The sequence below is a fragment of the Drosophila teissieri genome, chromosome X (genome assembly GCF_016746235.2).
Source record: "Drosophila teissieri strain GT53w chromosome X, Prin_Dtei_1.1, whole genome shotgun sequence".
NCBI lineage: Eukaryota > Metazoa > Arthropoda > Insecta > Diptera > Drosophilidae > Drosophila > Drosophila teissieri.
This window is the reverse complement of record NC_053034.1, coordinates 6375963-6396421: the sequence shown is the minus strand read 5'-3', so window position 1 is coordinate 6396421 and position 20459 is coordinate 6375963. Positions and strand designations below refer to the sequence as shown.

The 20459-nt window shown below is 52.5% G+C and overlaps 6 protein-coding genes across 6 annotated transcripts; 4 read left to right on the top strand and 2 right to left on the bottom strand.

The window, feature by feature from the left end:
• Positions 1-41: 41 nt before the first annotated feature.
• Positions 42-428, top strand: LOC122624612. The gene has a single exon (XM_043804267.1). The coding sequence runs from the start codon at positions 121-123 to the stop codon at positions 331-333; it is 213 nt and encodes a 70-aa protein (XP_043660202.1). The 5' UTR covers positions 42-120; the 3' UTR covers positions 334-428.
• A 1256-nt stretch (positions 429-1684) lies between these two features.
• Positions 1685-2924, top strand: LOC122624646 (protein suex-1). The gene is made up of 2 exons (XM_043804305.1): positions 1685-2175; positions 2453-2924. Exons 1-2 carry the CDS (start codon positions 1894-1896, stop codon positions 2774-2776), a joined length of 606 nt encoding a protein of 201 aa, XP_043660240.1. The 5' UTR covers positions 1685-1893; the 3' UTR covers positions 2777-2924.
• A 212-nt stretch (positions 2925-3136) lies between these two features.
• LOC122624626 (period circadian protein) lies at positions 3137-3904 on the top strand. The gene has a single exon (XM_043804280.1). It carries the CDS (start codon positions 3221-3223, stop codon positions 3818-3820), a length of 600 nt encoding a protein of 199 aa, XP_043660215.1. The 5' UTR covers positions 3137-3220; the 3' UTR covers positions 3821-3904.
• A 2824-nt stretch (positions 3905-6728) lies between these two features.
• LOC122624376 lies at positions 6729-8386 on the bottom strand. Its single transcript, XM_043803885.1, has one exon. It carries the CDS (start codon positions 8297-8299, stop codon positions 7490-7492), a length of 810 nt encoding a protein of 269 aa, XP_043659820.1. The 5' UTR covers positions 8300-8386; the 3' UTR covers positions 6729-7489.
• A 1476-nt stretch (positions 8387-9862) lies between these two features.
• Positions 9863-20065, top strand: LOC122623026 (monocarboxylate transporter 12). The gene is made up of 9 exons (XM_043801913.1): positions 9863-10426; positions 13915-14264; positions 15104-15223; positions 15288-15889; positions 15960-16160; positions 16236-16361; positions 18824-19154; positions 19220-19420; positions 19491-20065. The coding sequence occupies exons 2-9, from the start codon at positions 14123-14125 to the stop codon at positions 19652-19654; spliced, it is 1887 nt and encodes a 628-aa protein (XP_043657848.1). The 5' UTR covers positions 9863-10426; positions 13915-14122; the 3' UTR covers positions 19655-20065.
• LOC122623027 (fatty acyl-CoA reductase wat) lies at positions 16617-18600 on the bottom strand. The gene is made up of 6 exons (XM_043801914.1): positions 18045-18600; positions 17881-17969; positions 17709-17818; positions 17080-17650; positions 16870-17016; positions 16617-16815 (listed from the first exon to the last, which is right to left on the bottom strand). The coding sequence occupies exons 1-6, from the start codon at positions 18582-18584 to the stop codon at positions 16725-16727; spliced, it is 1548 nt and encodes a 515-aa protein (XP_043657849.1). The 5' UTR covers positions 18585-18600; the 3' UTR covers positions 16617-16724.
• Positions 20066-20459: the final 394 nt, after the last annotated feature.

Sequence of the window (20459 nt, the reverse complement as noted above, 5' to 3'; positions counted from 1 at the left end):
TTGGCTAGCGAATGTGTGCCCTGTTATCGATACATCGGCCCCCGTCATCACTGACCAACCAGCTGAGGCGACGGACTCGACGCCCGGAAACTTATACGGACTTGGAAGGGATTGGCCGTCATGCAGAAGAAGCCCATCAACACCAACTCGCTGCTGGACAAGCTGCACCGCGGCGCGGTGTACGCCTGCATCGGAGTCACCCTCTACGGCACGTACATCCTGGGAATGCGCTACTACCACTACTACACTGTCATCCGGCCGGAGAAGCAGCAGGCGGAGCTAAAGCTCCTGGACGAGGGCGCTCACGACAAGGCCAAGGAGCTGAAGTACTAGGCCCGCCCCTCTCCTCCGCCCCTTTAATTGTTAAATGTCTGTTAAGCGCAATAAACTGTAAGGAAATGTAAGCATTTTCAGCTGAAAACGGCCAACGCCGGTTGTTGTTGTGTAACCACGGACGGACAGCTGGCCAAAGTAGATGACCGTCGGCAGCCCCGGTGGGATTCTGTCATGCTGAGATTCCAGATTCAAGATTTGACCCTGGAACCAGCCCAACAATGCGCCATTAGCCGTCTGTGCCGTAAATCAAACTGGTCGCTCACAATGGGAAATCAATCAATTGACAGCGACATCGCCATCGCCATCGACATCGACCCGTTCGGCGGACTAGAATTAGCCAAGAATTATAATTTAGCTGGCAATCAAATATGTTGTCATCTCCGGATCGTGACCACGTCTCCCCAGCCTGTCGACCAGACGGCCCCTCGGCAGCCTGGGCTTCCGCTTGCCCAACGCGTCTCGCGTGCATTCACCTCCAATGCGCAGGGCATAAATATTAAACGATGTGGATACGAACACAATCGCGGGGAGCAGGAGACAATGGCGGTGCCACCCACTTTTGGCCAGAGATGGCGAGACGTCGTCGATTGGGAAAATGTTTTCCATGCTTCATTCAACAATGTTGCCTCCGGCGTTGCTTCATTCATGACTTGGGAACTCGGAGCGAAGCAGCCATCGAAAGCCACAGCCATAGCAGACTGCAATTGCGATTGGCAATTGCCACTGCGGTCAAGGTCGTCCTTCATTGTGCAGGCACGGCACTGGGTACCGGGCAGTGGGTAGTGGGTACTGGGTAGCAAGTACCCCGGCAGACGGAAGTGGTCGAGAATAATGGAACGCGGAGTCTGTACGGCTGGAGAACCAAGTCAAATCAAGTGGTTATCATAATGCCTTGAAACTGTAGCATACCTCTTTCAATGGACCTAGTTTACGTCCATTAACACTAATGACTGAAAACTCATCGAGCAGACCACCGACCCTTGGCCCAATATACCCCTTAATCCAGGGGACCTCGACAAAGTCGTGCACTTTGGATATTCTTTCGATAACAGTTTGCATTGGAAATGATCTGGCAGAGATCTCAGCTGGCTGGCAGCTTAATTAAAATGCCAAAATGCTGCCAAACGTGCAATTGTTCATAATTTGTATATAATGCTGCTTGAATGCCGCACGAGCGATTCCCACGGGGCTAGTGGCATCCCAGCAGCTGTGGCCAGCTTCTGGGCGAGCTTAGGTAATAGGTAATAGGTAATAGGTAATTGTGTCCATTCCGGGCGCTGCAGGCCATCCGATCTGGCAGTGAAAGTGTTATACGATACGATATGCCTACCATGTGAGAGAGGGGCACTTGGTGATTGTGGAACGCGTCGAGGGTCTCGTGTTGCACGTTGCACGTTGCTTGTGGAACGCGTTGCTGCCTCACTTCGGTTGCCCAACGTGCAGCCTGGGATCTTAGAACTTCGACTGCGATGGCAATTATAACAGATATCGTTAGTTGCCACGCCCACTCCACTTCACTCCCCCCTCTGCTGCAGTCCTCCTCCGCCGGATGAGCGGATGGATGACCTTTTGGCTCCGCAGCATAAACAATATTCGGTTTCAAGTCCTCAACCCGTCATGCATTCAATTCAGCTGCAACAATCGCTGGCGCTGCCGTTGTTGTTGTTGTCAGTTTGCATAATTGCAACTGTAGCAGCAACGAACAACAATAAGCCATGTCGGATGACTATAAAAGCGCCGGGCCACCGGCAGCCATCAACAAACCTCGCCTGGCGTCCAACCCATCAAGTCAACCAGCCATCAGCAATAACCATCAGCAGCAGCAACATGAAGTTCTTGGTAAGCAGCAGCACCAGGACACCGGGATACCAGGAGACCTGGACACCTGGACACCGGGATACCAGGACACCTGGATAAGCAAACTGCGAGTGACGAACTTTTTTTGAGTGCCAGTTTGTTTAATAAAACAATGTAAAAGTGATTCTGAATCCTCGCTGAAAGTGCTCTATAAACTATAAGCCATATAGTTATATAGCTATATAGTATAGTGTCGTTTAAAATGTTTCAACATCTGAACACCAAACTGAAACCCGAACCATTTTTTTTCTCTGTGCAGTGCGTGTTCGTCATCCTGGCCATTTGCCTCATGAGCAGCTGGGCAGCAGTTTCGGAGCCCGCTCCTGAAGCACTGGAAGCGGCCGACCCATCCGCCGTGGATGAGAAGAAGACGGAGAAGAGAGGCATCTACGGGTTCGGTCACGGCTACGGCGGCTACGCCGGATACGGCGGATATGGTGGCTATGGACATGGCCACTACGGCGGCTACGGCGGACTGAGCAGTCCCTACTACGGCGGCTACGGATACGTCCATGCGGCGCCCTACTACGGCGGACACCACGGCTACTATCCGTACCACCATGGCCACTACGGCTTCTACTAGGACCACCTAGAACCACCTATCCATACTGTTTTTTTTTTGTCTCGATCGCTTCATACTCATCACTGCACCATCATTCGTATATATGTATGTACATATATGTATGTATGTACTGGTTTTCCCCAATCATTCACCGCAATATAAATGTACTGCAAATAGCTAATACAACTCGCAAGTCTTTGAATTTGGAGGCTAATATCTATATCTCCTATATCTATATAGCACCTATATCACTAGAGTCTTACTTGTGTGGCAATAGAAGTGACTTTCGGTCACTTTATGGGGGTATGAAAGGCATAAAGCTGCCAAGTGACTGTTATACAAAAGTCACTGTTCAGTCACTGTTCAGTCACTGCTTTCGATCAGCGAGTGATCAGCAGTTGCTCCGAACTGTTCGACTGAACGGAACTGTTTACCCATTGCCACGCGCAGGAATTCGCCATTGAGATGCTGAAACGCGATCTGCAGAAGATCACACTCAAGCTGTCCGATCTCAAGGACTACGAGATTGCCCGCCAGAAGAACAAGTTCAAGAATGCCCCGCAACCCAGGCTATCCCAGGACGCACTCACCGGTGACGATGCCTCCACTTCGGGGACAACGGCCAGCTGCAGTTCCAACACGGAGACGGCCACCGAAACTGCTTCGGGCTCCGGATTGGGATCGGGGTCTGGATCAGGCTCTGGCTCTGGCTCTGGCTCCGGATCCGGATCGTACATGACGGGAATGGGCTACCGTTCGGAGACACCCTCCTCCGCATCGTACACCACATCGACGACCCCGACTCCGGCCACTCAGGAGGAGGTACTGAGGCCCTCGTCCGCCGTCACGGCCACCACCACCACCGGCACCACCAATTCCGGCTCCACGGATGATGTAAGCGTGGCGGCCGTTGTGGATGACACGGACACCATTGACGAGATCAGCGACGACAACTGGGTGGACCTAAATGCGGACACCAACGACACCGTTGACACCCACCAGGAGGAGCAGCTGCAGGAGGTGGAGGATGAGGAGGAGGAGGACGGGGCCAGGGGAGGAGTCTAATCCCGACCACTTATTTCACATTCCATTGATCAGCACATTTTGTATACGCAACCAAGTATAATAACCCATTGCATGCTCCACTTACCTAGAAATCACTTTATTATAATAGTTGGGAGGGTTATACAAGCCGTGCGGTTGGAGAAGGAGATGCGATCGGATTATATCGAGTGGGGAATGCAGCTCTTAATTGGGTCCTCCACAAGGAGCTTAGCAAGCGGGAGTCGACAACAAGTGGCTTATGGACACCACGGCAACAGGTGGACGCAGTGTGGGAGTATGGTAGTGGGTGGGCCAGCTGTGGAACGAGAGCCCGAAACAGAGGGTAGCCCGGCTCCAAAGGGGTACGACACGGAGGAGGGGTGGCCCCCAATGGGGCTGCCTCCACGAAAGCTTCCCCGAAAAGCTGAAAAGCTCGCAGGCAACGGCGCTGCATTTCAAAATACGTGGCCATACTGCTTTCTGGCGGCGGGCTGGCCAAAACGGCGGCTTCAACTCTGTCCGGCTTGAACGGTTGTCCGGAGCACGGCAAACGGACGACGACAAACGGACGGCGGACAACGGACGGCGGATGGCGGATGGCCGGCCTTCCGCCAATTACGGGTCGCTGGAGTCCACGGCCAAGCGATTGTCAATTAGTAACGCGCCTAGGCTCGCTATCCAACCTGTGCTCTGGTTCCCGTGTTCCGTGGTACAAGTGCCCGTCTCAAGTTCCGCCTCTGTGTCCGCAACGGTATCGACATCCCCGGCCGCATCGGTGACCGTGACCCAAGGATCGACCGGTAGCATCACGTGCCACGTGCCGGTTCATCAAAAAGTGCAAGGGTAAGTGGCCATGTGCGCAGCGAAGGGGCTGTTCAACCTCTCCGGACGTGGCGAATACCCCTTAATGCCGAAGGGATTTCTGTTGCTGACGAACTAACTCCGCAAAAGGGCAGGAATGCCAATGATAGGCTCATAAATACGTCGGAAACCTTTAACCTTTGACCCCCACAACCTTTTGACTGCGCATATTACCCTTTGCTATGTAAATTCGACCGCCCAGTTGCCCGCAGTGCTCCTCGTCCCCGGGGGATATTCCTGAAGTGAAGTGCTTCTCCGTAGTCCGTAGTCCGTAGTCCACGAGCTGCAAGTAGCGCAACTGCATATACACAACACATTGTAACCGGGTGGAAACGTGACGCGGGGGGCGCACTCGGGTGCACTGATATAACCACCTGTCACACACACATTGGTGGCACGTGCGGCGCTCCAGGTGGCGAGTGGAGAGGGAGGAGAGGGAGGAGGGAGCAGGAAGTAGAAAGGAGGGCGCAGAAAGGAGGCCAGAAGTGAAAGTGAAGGTACAGTTACGTGCGCCAGGGAGCTGGAAGCCAATGAAAGTTCCGCGGATGCTGTGCGCAACTTGTGGCCATGGGACTCCGTTGATCGCCCACCATTTAAGTGGCACCTTCAACCGGATTCACCCACCCATCACCCACCAATGATGATGATGTGCCAGGTGTAAACTCTGCTGTTTTCGCACGAGAGCGCATGTCTTTCATTAATCCGTGCATAATTAGCGCCAGTTGGCCGGCGGAAGGACTGTTGTGGTCGCAGGACTAGCACTTCGAGGGTATATTGGCATTATAAATACATTACAGGGTATGCAGCACTCTATGTCAACAGCTAAGGTAGCTCTGTTGGCTTATGCGCCGCAACTACCAGGAAGATGAGCATGGCCATCGGCATGGCCAACAGAGATGCCTGTGCATATCTGATTATCTGATGGCGACCCTGTTGGCCACCCAACAGGTGGCTGCGGAGAGTACGCCCACTGGTCCCGCCCCTTGGATCGGCTTTCGTCCTGCCCAGCGCTGCAATTTTAATGCGGCCCAGCGCTTCTGACGAGTGCATGTTAAATAGAAGGCGCTGGCAGAGCAAACGACCCGCCCGGATAGTAAATGTCCGGGCTTTTGGCTCCTCCTGCTCCCTGCTCCCTGCCTCCTGCCCCTTGTCCCTGCCCCTTGTCCCTGCCCCATGCCCGCGCTCTTGGCCTTCGGCTTTGCCTTTAGCCAGTTGCCCAGTGCCGCCTCAGTTGGCTTTGGGCTGCGGCAGGGAAAACGGCAATGCGGCATGTTTCGTGGAAAGTGGCAAGAGTGGAATGAGTGGCAAGAGTGGCAGTAGTGGCAGTAGTGGAAAAAGTGAAGCAACTATGGCCGGTGCAGACAATTTGCCCTGATTGCCGAATGTCAATCTGGTTTTGTCAGCTAATTTGCATGCATAGTTCATTCTCGAGCCAGGCCATTATCGGGCACATTATGCCCATGCCCAAGTGCGCTTTTCCTGGCAGCTCAATTTTCCGGCTTTTCGCCTGTTTGACGTTGACGTGCAGCGAAGATTCCCGCGTTTCCTTCCTTGGCCATCGTCGGCAATTAAATCAATAGTTGGTACTAGGCCAGAGAGAACAGGCCAGGCCATAATTCGCCGACGAAGGCGAAGGCTCTTCAAATGCACGGAGATGGCTATCACTTGGATGGGGCCCACCTGCAGTTAGGTAACTTAATTGATTCAGATTTTCCATTTTCCGCCATAAACATTTAGTATTCTGCCCAAAACAATGGAAATAGTGCAGCGAAAACGGAATGTCATGCCTCGGTGAATTCGTAATTTAATTTCCAATCGATTGGTGTTCCAGTTTGAAAATGTTTATTTTTGACCATTTTTTGGCAAAAAAACATGATGGTCAAAAATGCGAAAATTGGTAAAAAAAAATCAATTCGTTAGAATCAACTAAAAAGTGATAAGGATCGTTGGCTTGGGTTGTTAGCTGCACAAAACCACAATTTTCTTTCATTTCTGGTCGTTTTTGGTCAAGTTATGACGAAAACGCTGTATAAAGTAGACATTTTGTGACAAGTTTTCGTTCCCCGGTTTTTCATTGATCTTTATTTTGTTCATACATTCGATAAGCCTATTCTGTTAGTTATGAACAAAGTGAATCATTCGCCATTCACCATTCACCAGGTGCGATCAGTTAGTGCGGGAATCTTCCATCGCAGTGCACGGAGCGATGGCGCCAGTCGGGATCGAGTTCCGTTTCGGATGGAGATGGGATGGGATGAGGATGGGGCGAGTGAATGCACCTATTAACGGCAAAGGTGCGAAAGGTGCTTGATACCACGCCGATAAGGCGACCGATTCGTGATTCGGGACTCGGGACTCGGAACTCGGGATCATTGGCCACGGATTCGTGGCGGATTAGGCGGTGTAGCATTATAACCAGCGGAATATGGAATGTGGAAGATTTTAGCCGGGGGCGGGAGAGCGAGCAATTTCGATTTGAACTGGAGACCCAGCTTGGCGTTTATTTGGCTATGGATCGGTGAGCTGTTGACCGAGATTCGTGTTGATTCCGACGCTTATCGCCGGGCCGGATAGTTGTTGTTGTTGTTGTTGTTGTCTTCTCGGGTACACAACAACAGCAATCCGCATTTTCGGGCACTCCGTGTTTGTCTCGTAATCTCTAACGCCGCCGGCAACGAGAACAACAACAAGCAGTGGACGTCGGCGGCGAAGGAATCCGACTGGAACAACAACTGAAACTGAAACTGAAACTGGTGGCGTAAAAATAGCGGGATGGGTTTATAAATAACCGAATCGAAACTAACAAAGTCCGCTCATCCAGGAGCGGACTTAGGGCAATCGGGTTCGCAGCTCCGCCAGCTTGGCGACAATCCGTTGCCAAATGCCTGCGGACAGGAATGCGGGCGTCTCCTCGACCGGCGGAGTCCGCGACGGTGGCAAGTCCCGGACGAAGGCCTCCCACACGTGGGTCATGAAGGTCTCGACGGTGATGCTGGAGAGGACATAGAGGGCGTACCACACGGACATCCCCAGGAGCGCCCTCATCAACACGGCGGACAACGATTCGCTGCTCGCATGTGGCATGCGTCCATCTGTGTCCATCGAAACCGGATTGGGGTCGGGTCCAGTTCCCTGCTCCACCATCCTGGGAGTGTGCGCCAACTCGGGACCAGTTCCGATCTCCACCAATGTGGGAAGCTCCACATTGGGGCAGGTTCCGGTGTCCTGCAACACTGGAAGTGGTACTGCATCACCAGATGCGGCATGACATGTGGAGGCTGGCGCATCTCCAGTTCTTGATAGCTGCAGAGCCGTGGTCGCCAGCAACGCCAGTGTGTGGGACACATACTCCTCCGGAACTTTCTCGGTCTGACTACCGAGCGTTACGAGCAGCTTGCCGCTGTGCACACTGCGGTCAAGTGCCACGGCTTTGGACTCCAGCAAATCGAAGTAGAAACTGGGCGGCGGTGTCTCGTCCTGCAGCATGGGCAGCTCCAAAGATGCTAACCAATCGAACAGCTGGCGAAGATCGCTCGGTGGGCAGGAGCTGCAGCTCAATGGCATACGGATAGCTTCTTCGCCCAGCCCCCAAAGTGAGCGGCGCCAGTGGTATAGGTCCTCCAGTTGGGAGAGCTCCATTGCGAGCAAATATAGTACTTGTTTTTGTTTGACTTACGGACAGAAGAAAATATATTCTGGGCTTCCGTCGGATGTGAAATAGGGACTAGTTTGTGATACCTTTGACACTTGGCTACCGGGTATATAGGGTATTTGGGGTATACAGGTGTTGCTGCTCCTGCTGGGGCGCCAATTCGCTCCTTGTGAGCAGTCAAGCCTGCAGCAGCGCTCCATTTCATCCGGCCTGGACTCCACTATCTTATCAATTAGAAGTGGGGCGTGGCACGACCACCCTCGGACGCACTATGCGGAATTGATTCCCGCTCCCAGCCCCGTTCCCCCTCCCCTGCCAGCGAGGGCGTTATCAATGGCCTGGTATAATCGGCTATCAATATTGTCGCATTACGACAACCATTAATGTGGCGCGGTGAAGGGTTCGGCGACGTCAGGAGGCGACGAGCGTGGGGCGTCTATACTCGTATATACTCGTATATCGTAGGATCACGGGTTGGTCGACCCACTCATCATCGGGGATGGCCTACCTGTGACCGACGTCGCCTGGTCAGCCTGGTCTTGGGGTGTATTGTGTGTGTATTTTTAGCATTAGAAATCACTGTTTGTCCAGCAAATTATGCGATCAGTGCGAAGCGCGGTCAAGTTTGATTACTAATGCTCGTCGTTGGCTGCGTGACTCCTCACGAGGGCGAGCCCAGTGTACCGCTCCACCAGAGAAGCATGATGCAGAGCATCAGCCATTCGCAGTGGCTGGCGGGGATTGGTCTCCCTAGTCTCCCATAGCCGCGACTTTGATAAACCAAAAGCAAGAAAACCCAAAAGTAATAGGGTTTGCCCCACTGTGCTGCCATCCTCACCTGCAGACAAGCCAAACACTTGGAAAATGGGAAAAGGAATTGGAAATTGGAAAGTGGAAAGTGGGGACTTCGACTTGGAGTAGAGTATGATGGTGCTCAGTGTGGTCCAAAAACAGTGTGTGTTCCACGCCATTTGTTATGATTGTGTTCCGCGTTTTATGGCCGTAGTGATTTCGATTTACGCACAGTTCAACTCGAGCAAATTTGTTAATTAATATTTAACACTAAGCCAGAAAGCCAGAAAGGCAAAAAGTCAGAAAGGCAGAAAGGCGTAAGCGTGAGGGGCAGGGGGAGGGAGAGGGGGAGACACCCCCTGCCACCCGAAAATGCCGTGTTATTTGCATGTGGACAACACAATTGGAAGCACGAAACCTGTACGAAATATTATAAACTGATAAGGTGGCCACAATTCAAATTCAGCGTATTGGCTCCCGATCACTTGGCGGCGCTCTCCCGCTCTGCCGCTCTCCTGCTCCCACTCATGCTCCCACTCGGGCGGGATTGCGCCCAGAGTTCTCCATGCGCGCTCCGCTCCATGCGCGCTCTTTGGGGCTGACCATTGATACTGATAAGGAGCGAGGGAGCGGCGCGAGAGGCCTGGAGCGGAGGAGAGTGCTCCGCAGTTTGCTGCTTTTCTTTGCTGCCGTTCCTCCTTTTCCTCCTTCTGCTTCTCCTTCTGCTTCTCCCTCTGCTTCATCGGCCTGCTGCTCGGTCGCTCGTCCGCTCGGCCGCTCGGCGTTCTGCTCTTACACGGCGCGCATTTAATTTTAATTCGTCGCCTGCCGTGCTGCCAGCGACATCGGTTGCGTCTCGCCAAGAAGTAGTGTGTCACTCACTCGCTCCCGCCACTTGGAAGTAGACTCTGCCTGAGCCATCGGCATCGGGAAGGAAGCCGTGCAGCAGGCGAAGTTCACCGTTATTGTGACCGTTTAGTGTGACCGAGTGTGCATGCGCAGCAAGGACATACATAAGACACAGCGAGGAGTGTGGCCAGTTGCCAAGGATTGCCCGTTGTACGATCGAAAAAGCGCATTCATTCAGTTTTATTGAACCATATCGACGCTCGAGTTCGATCCCGATCCCCATTCCGATTCCGATCCCGATCCCGACCCGTAATCTCGACGATTGGACAACTGCAATTGTAACGCGAGCAACACAAACTGTCAACAAAGTCGTAAATTCGCACACTGCCGCCGTAAAGTGAAGCAATCGCGAGGGGAAAAGGCGGAAAAGAGTGCAGGCAGCAACAAATTAATTACCAAATAACAGGCGAAAGGTAAGTCGGCTGGATCAGATAAGGCGGCTATATCCGCAGAGCTCAAGCACTATGTCGTAACTCTTACCTCGGATCGGATCACCGATCACCGATCACCCATCACGGATCCAATCCAATCCAATCCTCTCCAGAGGCGCCTCCCCATCGCCTGGAGTCTTTGGCTTGCCCATTCGAGTGCAGAGAATGCATGCATTTCGTCGCAACTATTTTTAAACAGATCGCTTCTCTACTTTCGGCTCTTTCGGATTTCTCTTTCTCGCCTGCAGCCACAGAACGTGGGAGAAAAAGAACAGAAAGTGCATTCGTTCCTCCCCCTTCCCCCTTCCCCATTTCCTCCGCCGCTTATCCGCTTATCCCCTTATCGCTCAACAGGTGGCCGTGATCGATATTGATAGCTCCCGATATTGATGTTGACTGAATGCTAAGCCCTTGTGGACAAGATCGCTGGGAAAGATTGATCGGGATCAGGGGGGGGAAGTGCGTGAGTGGGGAAGTCAAACATTGAACAATAAATTCCTAAGAATGCAATCCGCTCGTCAAGTTCAAGTTGATACTGTATCCACTAGGAGAAGGGCAGTGAATCTCGTCCTGAATTTCCGCCAGAGAAGCCGTAGGATCCGGTTAGTGGGTCAGTAGCTTTCCCTGGGCAGGTTCAACAGCCTGGTGGTTGGTTAGCTGCAGCAGGTGATTGATGGGAGGTTGTGGGAATGGGAAGTGGGCACAAAGTAAGCCCAAGGTCGCAGTAATTAAAAATCCGTGACCGCAAACGCTGAAATTCATTTAGTGCCGAGCAAAGTGTATTAATTTCATAATAAACAAAGTGCGAGTGACAAAGTGCGAGTGGCAGCTCTTCCAGCGCTCAGCTGAGATGCAGTTGCAGCTGCCAAGGATGGCTAAATGGATAGATAAATCCTGCCCAGAGTTCTCATAGTTAAGGAGTTGGCAACTGGAGATGGATCACATATGTACCTACGAGGGGGGTGAATCACTCGACTCACCTGCTCGCCCCTCCCTGCCTGATACCCCTTCTTTTATTTGGCAGTCCACTCTCGTTTGTTGTGATACCGATGGTTCAACGACTTTGCAGAAATAGTAGCCAAATAGAAACCTCGGGGCTACACACGAAGAAAATGTTGCTACTTAAAGTTAAAGTTAAATACTCAACACCTCATACTTTGTGTCCATGTTGCACTTGGAACAAAGCCAACTGGTGTCCAATCGAATGGCGATATTTTAATGATCATTGCTTTGGCGAGTTATCGAAATAATTCTCAGTGCTTTTTCGCTGCTTTTGCTATTTAGTTGCTTCTGCTTTTTCGTTGCTCTTGCTTTTGTCGTCGCTTCTGCTGATACTGCATTTCGCCTACTGCGCACATTTTGTCACATTTTCGGGGCTATCTCTACGAGCTCCTACACTCCTACACTCACAATGCAGATGGGTCAAGGGCAAAGTCCCGCCAGTGGTGGCCCCCACCCGATGGATGAGTGACTGACTGGGTGCATGGGTGCATGGGTGCATCCAGTGCAAGTGCTATCGCTCTTGGAGGAGGAAGCATGGGCATTGCTGTGGTTGCCGCTGGTTGCCGGGCGAAAGTGCACGATAAACAAGTGGAGTGCAGTAGAATTGAGCAGTAATTACCGATTACGATCCAGTTGGCAACCGGTTCATCAAAGTTTTTGGTGCAGATGTGCATAAGTACTAAGTACTAAGTACTCAGATTCAGATCTTTGTCCTAAACTGAACTCGTGGTCTATGAAAACAAATTGGAGCTAATCGCAGGCATTGGCGCACTAAACATGCAAATTAGCGCGTGCCTCATAAAATATTTTATTAACAATAAATTTAATATGTGTCATGACATTTAAGTGTTGCTTTAAGTTTGGGTCAGGGGGCGTATATTCAGCAATAATTGCAGTAATACGAATGGCACTAGCTACATTCCTTTGGTTCGCGCCGCCAACGTTGCGTATGCGCAATCTCTTTGTCGGCGATATGGGATTCGTTTGTGAGACGAGATGCGAACGCCTGAATGTCATGGCCAGAATTTGGAGCAACCGAATTGAGTCCAGTGATAATGTGGGATTGCCGGAGGCTCTGGAGGTGGAAGTGTACGGCTCTCATTTGCGTTCATTTGATTTGATTTGTTTTGTTTTGTTTTAATTGTCTCTGATTGCACAAAAGAGCGACGCCGACGGATGAATCACTCCGCCTAAGTTCGAGAGGCTGGGGATGCGTTTCCTGTTGACTAGTAACCACATACATATGTATGTAATAATATGTGTACTATGGCGTACTATGTACTATGTACTATGTACTATGCACCATGCATGTACTACGGTTCGATTGTTCGCTCCTAATCAATTTTAGGTTAAGTTCTAGCCTTTGTTCACGCCTGGCTTTCAGTGTAATGTGTGTGTGTGTGTGTGTGTGTGTGTGTGTATGGTGTGGTGTGCATATCAAGTACTGGCTGATATGGCTTTGGAAAAAGTGAAATGCCATTTGTTTTTGTTCGGCCTGCGGGGTGGGGGGGTGTAAATGCCCACCACGCCCCTCTGTTCGCATCTGCTTTATCACGTCACAATTATCTTGCGGCATTGTTGCAACTTTTGCGCTTTGTTTCCACCACACAAAAACGCAGCAAAAACAACAATGATTGAGCAGGCAGCATTCAGCATTTAGCATTTCAGCATCCGAAGGCCCATATACACATGTATCTATACTAACTACAAAGCTGAAGAGCTGGAGGATCAACACACAGCAAACTAGCTGCCTGCCATATGCTATAAATATTGAGAATTCGCGGTAGAGCAGCTTCAATTCGTGACTTCTCGCCGCATAAACGAGCGACTTTCGCGCTGATCGCTGGGGGTCCAAATGGCAAACAACTCAGCCCCAATCTTCCTCCTCAGTCTGGTGTTTTTCTGAGCCGAGCCTGATAAGCCGCGAGATGTTCCACCTCTCCTGGCTTTCCACTGGACACTGGACAATGGACAGTGGAATCGTGAGCGGAATCTGCCAAATAACAGTGATGAGGATGAGGATGAGGGGGGGGGGCGGACTGGAGGGCTGGGGTCAAGAGGTGACTGGGGGGCTGATAACTGCTTTGATTTGGTTTGCTTCGCCTACATTTGGCCCGCCACCTACTTCTATGTATATTAGCACATATTCTGGGGTAATTATTGTAAGTTGAAGCCAATCGGCTTACCACGCCCCATTTTCTAGTGGCATGCAAAGAATTGTGCGATTTGTTTTGAAGAACTAGAACTAGAAAATTCGACAAAGTCAATCTATTTTGAATGCTTAGGCAGGTTCAATGAATTTGGCCGAACTCGGCTGATAACCAGATAACCAGAGCAGACACACCAGCAACAACATCCTCTTCATCACGTGTTTTCAATATGTTGCTGCTGGGTGCGGCACTTGACTTGCTGGACCCATCTTGGTCTTGGACTGCCTTCTAATTGCTGCCATTTGTTTCCCGTTTCAGTTTCTGCAACATGAGCTGCTGGCTCTAAGGAGCACATTCATCAGCAGCAGCAGCAACAGCAGCAGCAACAGCAGCAGCAGTTGCCACATCCAGGCAGCAGGTGCAACCGGAGAGTAGAGAAGTGGAGTGGAGAGAAGAGGAGGCGCACTTGCAGGTCAAGGTTCTTCCGGAGAGCAGAGCAATCAGCCCAGGGCGACACCAGGACAACATGGTACACGGACCGCCGGCGCGCAGAAAATCACAGCAGCAGCATGAGGCCTGCGAGATGGACATGGAGCGACAGCCCACTCCGCCGGACGGCGGCTGGGGATGGGTGGTGGTCTTCGGCTCCTTCATGATACACATAGTCAGTAAGTGCGAGTCCTCAGCATTTCCGTGATTAAGGGCTACAGTACTGCAGTGCATGAGAACCCTCGGTACTTTCGTAGTCGAGTCCACTGAAATGGAAAGTGGGTTGCAATTAGGCTGCCGCCGGAGGAGGACTTGACCGACTGGGTTTGGGATTGGGTAACTGCGGCGGGTAGGCGGCCATCGCCAACTTTACGGCTGCCATAAATCAAACCCAAGAGCATTGGAGCATTGGAGCGACCCGGCAACCGAAAGTGGCCGGGAATAAAAGTAATGGGCATGTCGTGGATTTTTGGGATCGTAAATACTTAGGCACTCTAATCGCCGCAAATCAGGGTGTGCAGCGGGTTGGATTGGAGGTGGGACTTATCGGCAGGGTCCGATCCAGATACTGCCACCCGATACGCTGAAGGCTTGGGTGGATGTGGAGGTGGAGGTGGAGCTGAAGGTGGAGGTGGAGGTGGAGGTGGAGTGCGGTCACCACTTGAGCCGTGCGACTATCAATGGGATGATAATTGTGGCCAAGTGTCCAGTGCGTCGATACGCAGCCGATAATCTTATCGCCGTGTGGGCTGTAATTGCCTGGTCACGGAAATAGTTGCCGTTTGGTGGGATGGGGGCTAGAGCAGACTGGTGCGGGGGGCGGTGGGGATCCTGATGAAATGGGAGCCCTAATTAATTGCCTGCTAAACTGATTTATGGCCAGCGCCCGCACGGCAACCAGTTTGATCGAACCAAATCCACTTTGGGCAGGCTCATTGGGAATACGTTACCTACATGGGGCATTCAATATATACATATGTGTGTGTCTAATCCCCGAGTGATCTCCTCTCTCCCGCAGCCGATGGCATGACCTACTCCTTTGGCATCTTCTACAATGAGTTCCTGGACTACTTCAACGAGGGCAAAGGCTACACGGCGTGGATTGCCTCCATAATGGTGGGCGTGACCTTCTCTTCCGGTGAGCCACATAGTCCACTCTCAAAGGTCAATTATGATTAACCATTAATCCATTTGTCTTGCAGGACCGATCAGTTCGTCGTTCGTGAATCGATATGGCTGTCGTGCGGTGACCATAGCGGGCTCCATTTTGGCCGCCAGCTGCATCATCGTGAGCATGTTCGCCCAGAATGTCCTCACGCTGATCATCACCATCGGTTTCGGCACGGGCTTGGGCTTCGGGCTCATCTACCTGCCGGCCATCGTGAGTGTGACGCAGTACTTCGAGGCCAAGAGATCCCTGGCCACGGGCATCGCCGTCTGCGGCTCCGGATTCGGCACCTTCGTCTTCGCGCCGCTCACGGAGTTCCTGATCGGCAGCTACGGGTGGCGCGGTGCGATGCTGATCATCGGCGGCATCGTGCTCAACTGCATCATCTTCGGTGCCATGTTCCGGCCGCTGGAAATGGAGGCACCGCCACAGACGCCGCCGAACACGCCGAGCACTCCCAAGCTGGGCAAGAAGTCGGCGATCATCGACCAGAACACGACGCCGGCGGAATTGGAGCCACTCAAGATCCAGCCCAAGGATCAGTACCTGCAGCTGCCGCAGCGCACGGATACTCCGGTCACCGGAGGTGCCCTCTGTCGCTCCAACAGCGTTGGCCACAACCTCAAGCCCAGTCTGGTGAGTCCACGCAAATGGCAAATGAGTTGCAAGAGCGAGTGATCTAACTTCCATTTGTTGCATGTGGCAGAACAACAACTCAAACGGCGCCGTCAATGGGCAGGGAGCCACCTTGGTGAGCAGTGACCCACCGCAGGCGGTGGTGAAGAGCACCAGCAACGACGACATCGCCCGCAAGTGCCACAGCCAGTTGCAGCTGACTCCTCTGAGGGACGCGCATCGCGAGCGCAGTGCCAGTGGCACCATGTACCGCCCGGATGCCCTTTACCAGGTAGGCTAGCCGCATTGGATTGCATGTGGATGTGGATGTGGAGAGGTCTAATGCTATTCTGTTCTTCGTGCGCAGGGCTCGCTCCACAACCTGCCCGACTATGTGAGCTCCAGGAACGATCTGAACCGCTCCATGTCCGGTTCCGGCGTTATAAAGCGCTACGGCTCCCTTCGCCAGAGCACCAACATTTCACAGAGTCAGGTGAGCTTTTCCAACCAAATGCATCGCATATGAAGTGCATAGTACTAGGAAGCTGGACATGAGTGCTGCTTTTCGGTGGGTGAATGATTTTAGGTACTTTTATCAAAGGCTACAAGTGTGTCCCATTCTCTGCTGCGCTTCCGTAAAGAAATAAGATGTGGTAGCCACTACTTATTATATTTTAAAGACTCAGCTATTTAATCGGCTTAAGGAAATATTGAAAATATTTAGATGTGGAATACAAAGTCTGTGCGGTTAGAACGGCGAACGGTGTTCGATGTATTTGAGCTGACTTAAAACTCAACTTGACTTAATTTAGAAAAAAAAAGCACGGCAACAGAGGTAGCACTAAAACATGGTAGCTTAGAAGCGATGCGCCAGATAGCTTCTCCAGATCCAGAGGATCAGTTTGTAGAGCAGGAAGAGGCGAAACAGCCGGTAGAGGGTCACCTTGCTGCAAGATTTTCACTAGAAGTCGACCATGTAAGGAGCACGAAGAGATACTCACATCCTTAGGATGAACTTGGAACGCCCCAGCGTTTTGGGATCCTCGCGAAGCAAGTGCGTTCGGATACTGAGGAGCATGTGGCCGCAGCACTGGATCACCAGGCCATGGATGTCCGGATGCTGGAAGGCATCCAAGTTGAATGCGGATCTGGAGAGGATGGGATGGCGAACGATGAGAGGCGAAACTATAGTGACTACTAAGTGGACCCACCCTTGGCGCTGCTGGGAAAGCGCCTCCATGTCTGTGACTCCGGGACTGTCCCAGTTGTTGAACATGAAGGGCTGCATCACCTCCAGCGTCTGGTAGGCCTTGCGCACCGCACTCATCAGCACGGGCTTCCGCCCGAAGATCCTGAGGAGCAGGTCGAGGATGAGGGCCGGCAGGATCTGCTTGGTGAAGACGAGGAACTGGTAGGCCCACCGCCGGTCCGTGTAGTGGCAGCCCGGGATCATCAGGTTCTTCTCAAAGGCCACATCGCGCCACAGGTCCAGCGTGTCCATCTGCTCGGCAATCTGGGTGAAGGTGTGCGGCACGTGGGTGCACGATGAGGACAGGTAAACGGGCAGCTCGGCCGGCGGACCCTGCCTGTAGATCTCGTAGCCCCGTTTGGTGTACCACAGCATGCTCTTGATGCCGATGTCCTGCGGCGTGATGTCCAGCCGAATGTCCTTGCCCAAGTACACAGTCTTGAGGATGCCGGCGCCCACCAGCGCGAACAGTCCCATGGCACCCATCAGGGATGGCGAGAATCCGGGCGACGGGTCGTCCACGGCAAAGAGAACTGCGAAAGGCTACGTTTTGTAAATCAGGGACTAATGCATTTGCGGTCCGTGGATTACCTATGGAAGGGCGATACACTATGACTGGCAGCCGATGGCGGTAGTCATTCACCAGGGATTCGGCCAGGTTTTTGGTGAACGTGTACGTGTTGGGAAAGCCCACGATCAGCCTGTGGCGGGGAGCCATGGGATAACCAAGTGATAGAGCATTATATACAATCCGTGGACTTACTTTCTTGTTACGGCGTTGAGCAGCCCGTCGTCTGGCACCTCGTCGATCAGTCGGAGGCACAGCCGCCAGTCCATCGGCGAGGAGTAGTACTGCAAGGATGAGAGCCGCAGGATCAGAAAAGCATGCCAGGCAGTCCTGGATCCCTAAAACACCAACCCACCCACCTTGGGCTCCACCCGCCTCAAATAGGGATTGCTGTAGAACGTGGACACGTGGACGAAGGCCCTCAGCTGCGGCAGAGTCTCGGCGAACTTGAGCGCCTCCAAGGTGCCTCCGACATTCAGGCGCAGGGCCTCGCGGAGCGGCTCATCGAAGCGCACGGTGGCGGCACAGTGGTAGACCAGGGAAACACCCCTCATGCGCTGCATCATCGCGGGATCGATGCCCAGTCCCGGCAAGGAGACATCGCCCGGCACCGCCACGATCTTGTCCAGCTCCTGTGGCCTTTCCGCGGCCAGCACGTGGAAGACCGTGGCCTGCCGCAGGCGGACGAGCCGCTGCTCCGCCGTCAGCTGTCTGCGTGGGCGCAGCAGGACGTAGATGCGGCGGACGCTGCAGGAGCGCAGGAGCTTCTCGACCAGCGCCTTGCCCACCACTCCCGATCCGCCCGTCACGAATACCTCGCTGTCCTCGAAGAACTCCTCCATTTCCATGGTGGATGTGGCACGGTGAATCACTGACCAGAGCCCGTTCGGCACTGGCATCCAGCTCCACGGGTCGATCCGCTTAACTGAACGCCAGGCGGCGCGTGTTCATTAAGTCAGTGATTTGGTTTACATGAGCTGCGTTGCTACATTTCCATGCTAAACCTACCAAGTTGGCAGTGACCCGGACTGACCCAAAGCGGGTTTCCATTACCACGGGGTGGAGCACCCGTACACCCTGTACACCCTGTACTTGTACCTTTATTTTTGGCGATAATAACCCGCTTCATCCCTTTCAGGAGGAGACCAAGTGCTGCGGCTGCATCACTTGCTCCAAGGAGACACGCGACACATTCGCCGAGATGATGAACTTCTCACTGCTCAAGGACATGGTCTTCGTCATCTTCTCCGTGTCCAACTTCTGCACGAGCATTGGCTTCAACGTTCCCTACCTGTACGTGGTCGCCTACGCGGAGACCCTGAAGCTGACCAAGTCGGATGCCAGCTACCTGATAGCCACGATTGGCGTGGCCAACACGGTGGGTCGCATCATCCTGGGCTACATCTCGGACAAGCCGTGGGTGAACCGCCTCCTCGTCTACAACGTCTGCCTTACAGCCTGCGGAATTTGTAAGTTCCTGATCTGATCTGATCTGATCGGCCCTTGGTGTAATCCTCTCCTGCTCTTCCACTAGCCACTGCCATGGTGCCGCTGTGCCACGACTTCCAAACCCTGGCCTTCTACTGCTGCGTGTTCGGCTTCACGATCGGCGCCTACGTGGGCCTGACCTCGGTCATCCTGGTGGACCTGCTGGGTCTGGACAAGCTGACCAACGCCTTTGGCCTGCTGCTGCTCTTCCAGGGCATCGCCAGCTTCATCGGTCCGCCCATCGGAGGTGAGTACTCGCCAAAGCTGGATAGCTGTATGTTCTGTTTCTGACCTCTGACCTCTGACCATCTCCCCAGGCTGGATGTACGACCTGACGGACTCGTATGCGCCGGCCTTCCTGATGGCCGGCCTCATGATCGCCATCAGCGGCCTGGTGATGTTCGCCATTCCGCCGCTGCAGCGCCTCCAGGCCCGCAAGCTGGAGCGGAAGCCCCACACCGAGCACCTGGCCCTTAGTTAGTAGTTCACCCACCACCACCACCCACAGTGCCCTGTTTACTCCCACTGCTACCATATTTTTTTGTTTTTTTTTCTACTGTAACTTTAAATCTAGATACGTACTGATGCACACGACTTGCATGCTTGCTTAGATTAAGTCCTAGTCCTAGGCCAGCCATGTACATAGGTATGCGCATATGCGGCAGCTATGGCATATCCGATTATTTATGTACACCAAACTCCCCTGTCCCCCCGTCCCCTGCCCCCCTGAGCCATGACCTCTGACCCCAGACCCCATTGCAGTGCATGCAAATGTATGCCTATACGTACATGTACCCATACCCATACCCATACCCAAATTATTGTTATTCTATTATGACTGTATGCCTGTGCGTGCGTCCCTCTGTGTATACGCCATTAAAGAAAGCTTTTGTACAACAACGGAAAACCAGAAAAGTCCATTCCGAAATCGATTGGCTGACAAAACCACTGGTGGTGGGGAATATGAATGTGAATATGGATATGAAATATGCTGGTAAGTGTAAGTGTAGTACTTGAAACCATCTCTTTTCTACCTTCAAATGCACAGAAATGCAATAGATAGATAGATAGATAGAACACATGGATCGATAGGGAATTTTGTTACGAATTCAACGAGATATGGCATTCCACTTTTGGACAACTACTTTTATTGTTATCGAAGAAATACTGATTATTTTGTATAAAAAAATCGAAAAAAAAATTGTAAAAAATCGGATATATTCAATCGGCGTTTTAGCCATAACTTGGCCAAAAATGGGAGCACAGCTAAAATAAAGACTGTTTGT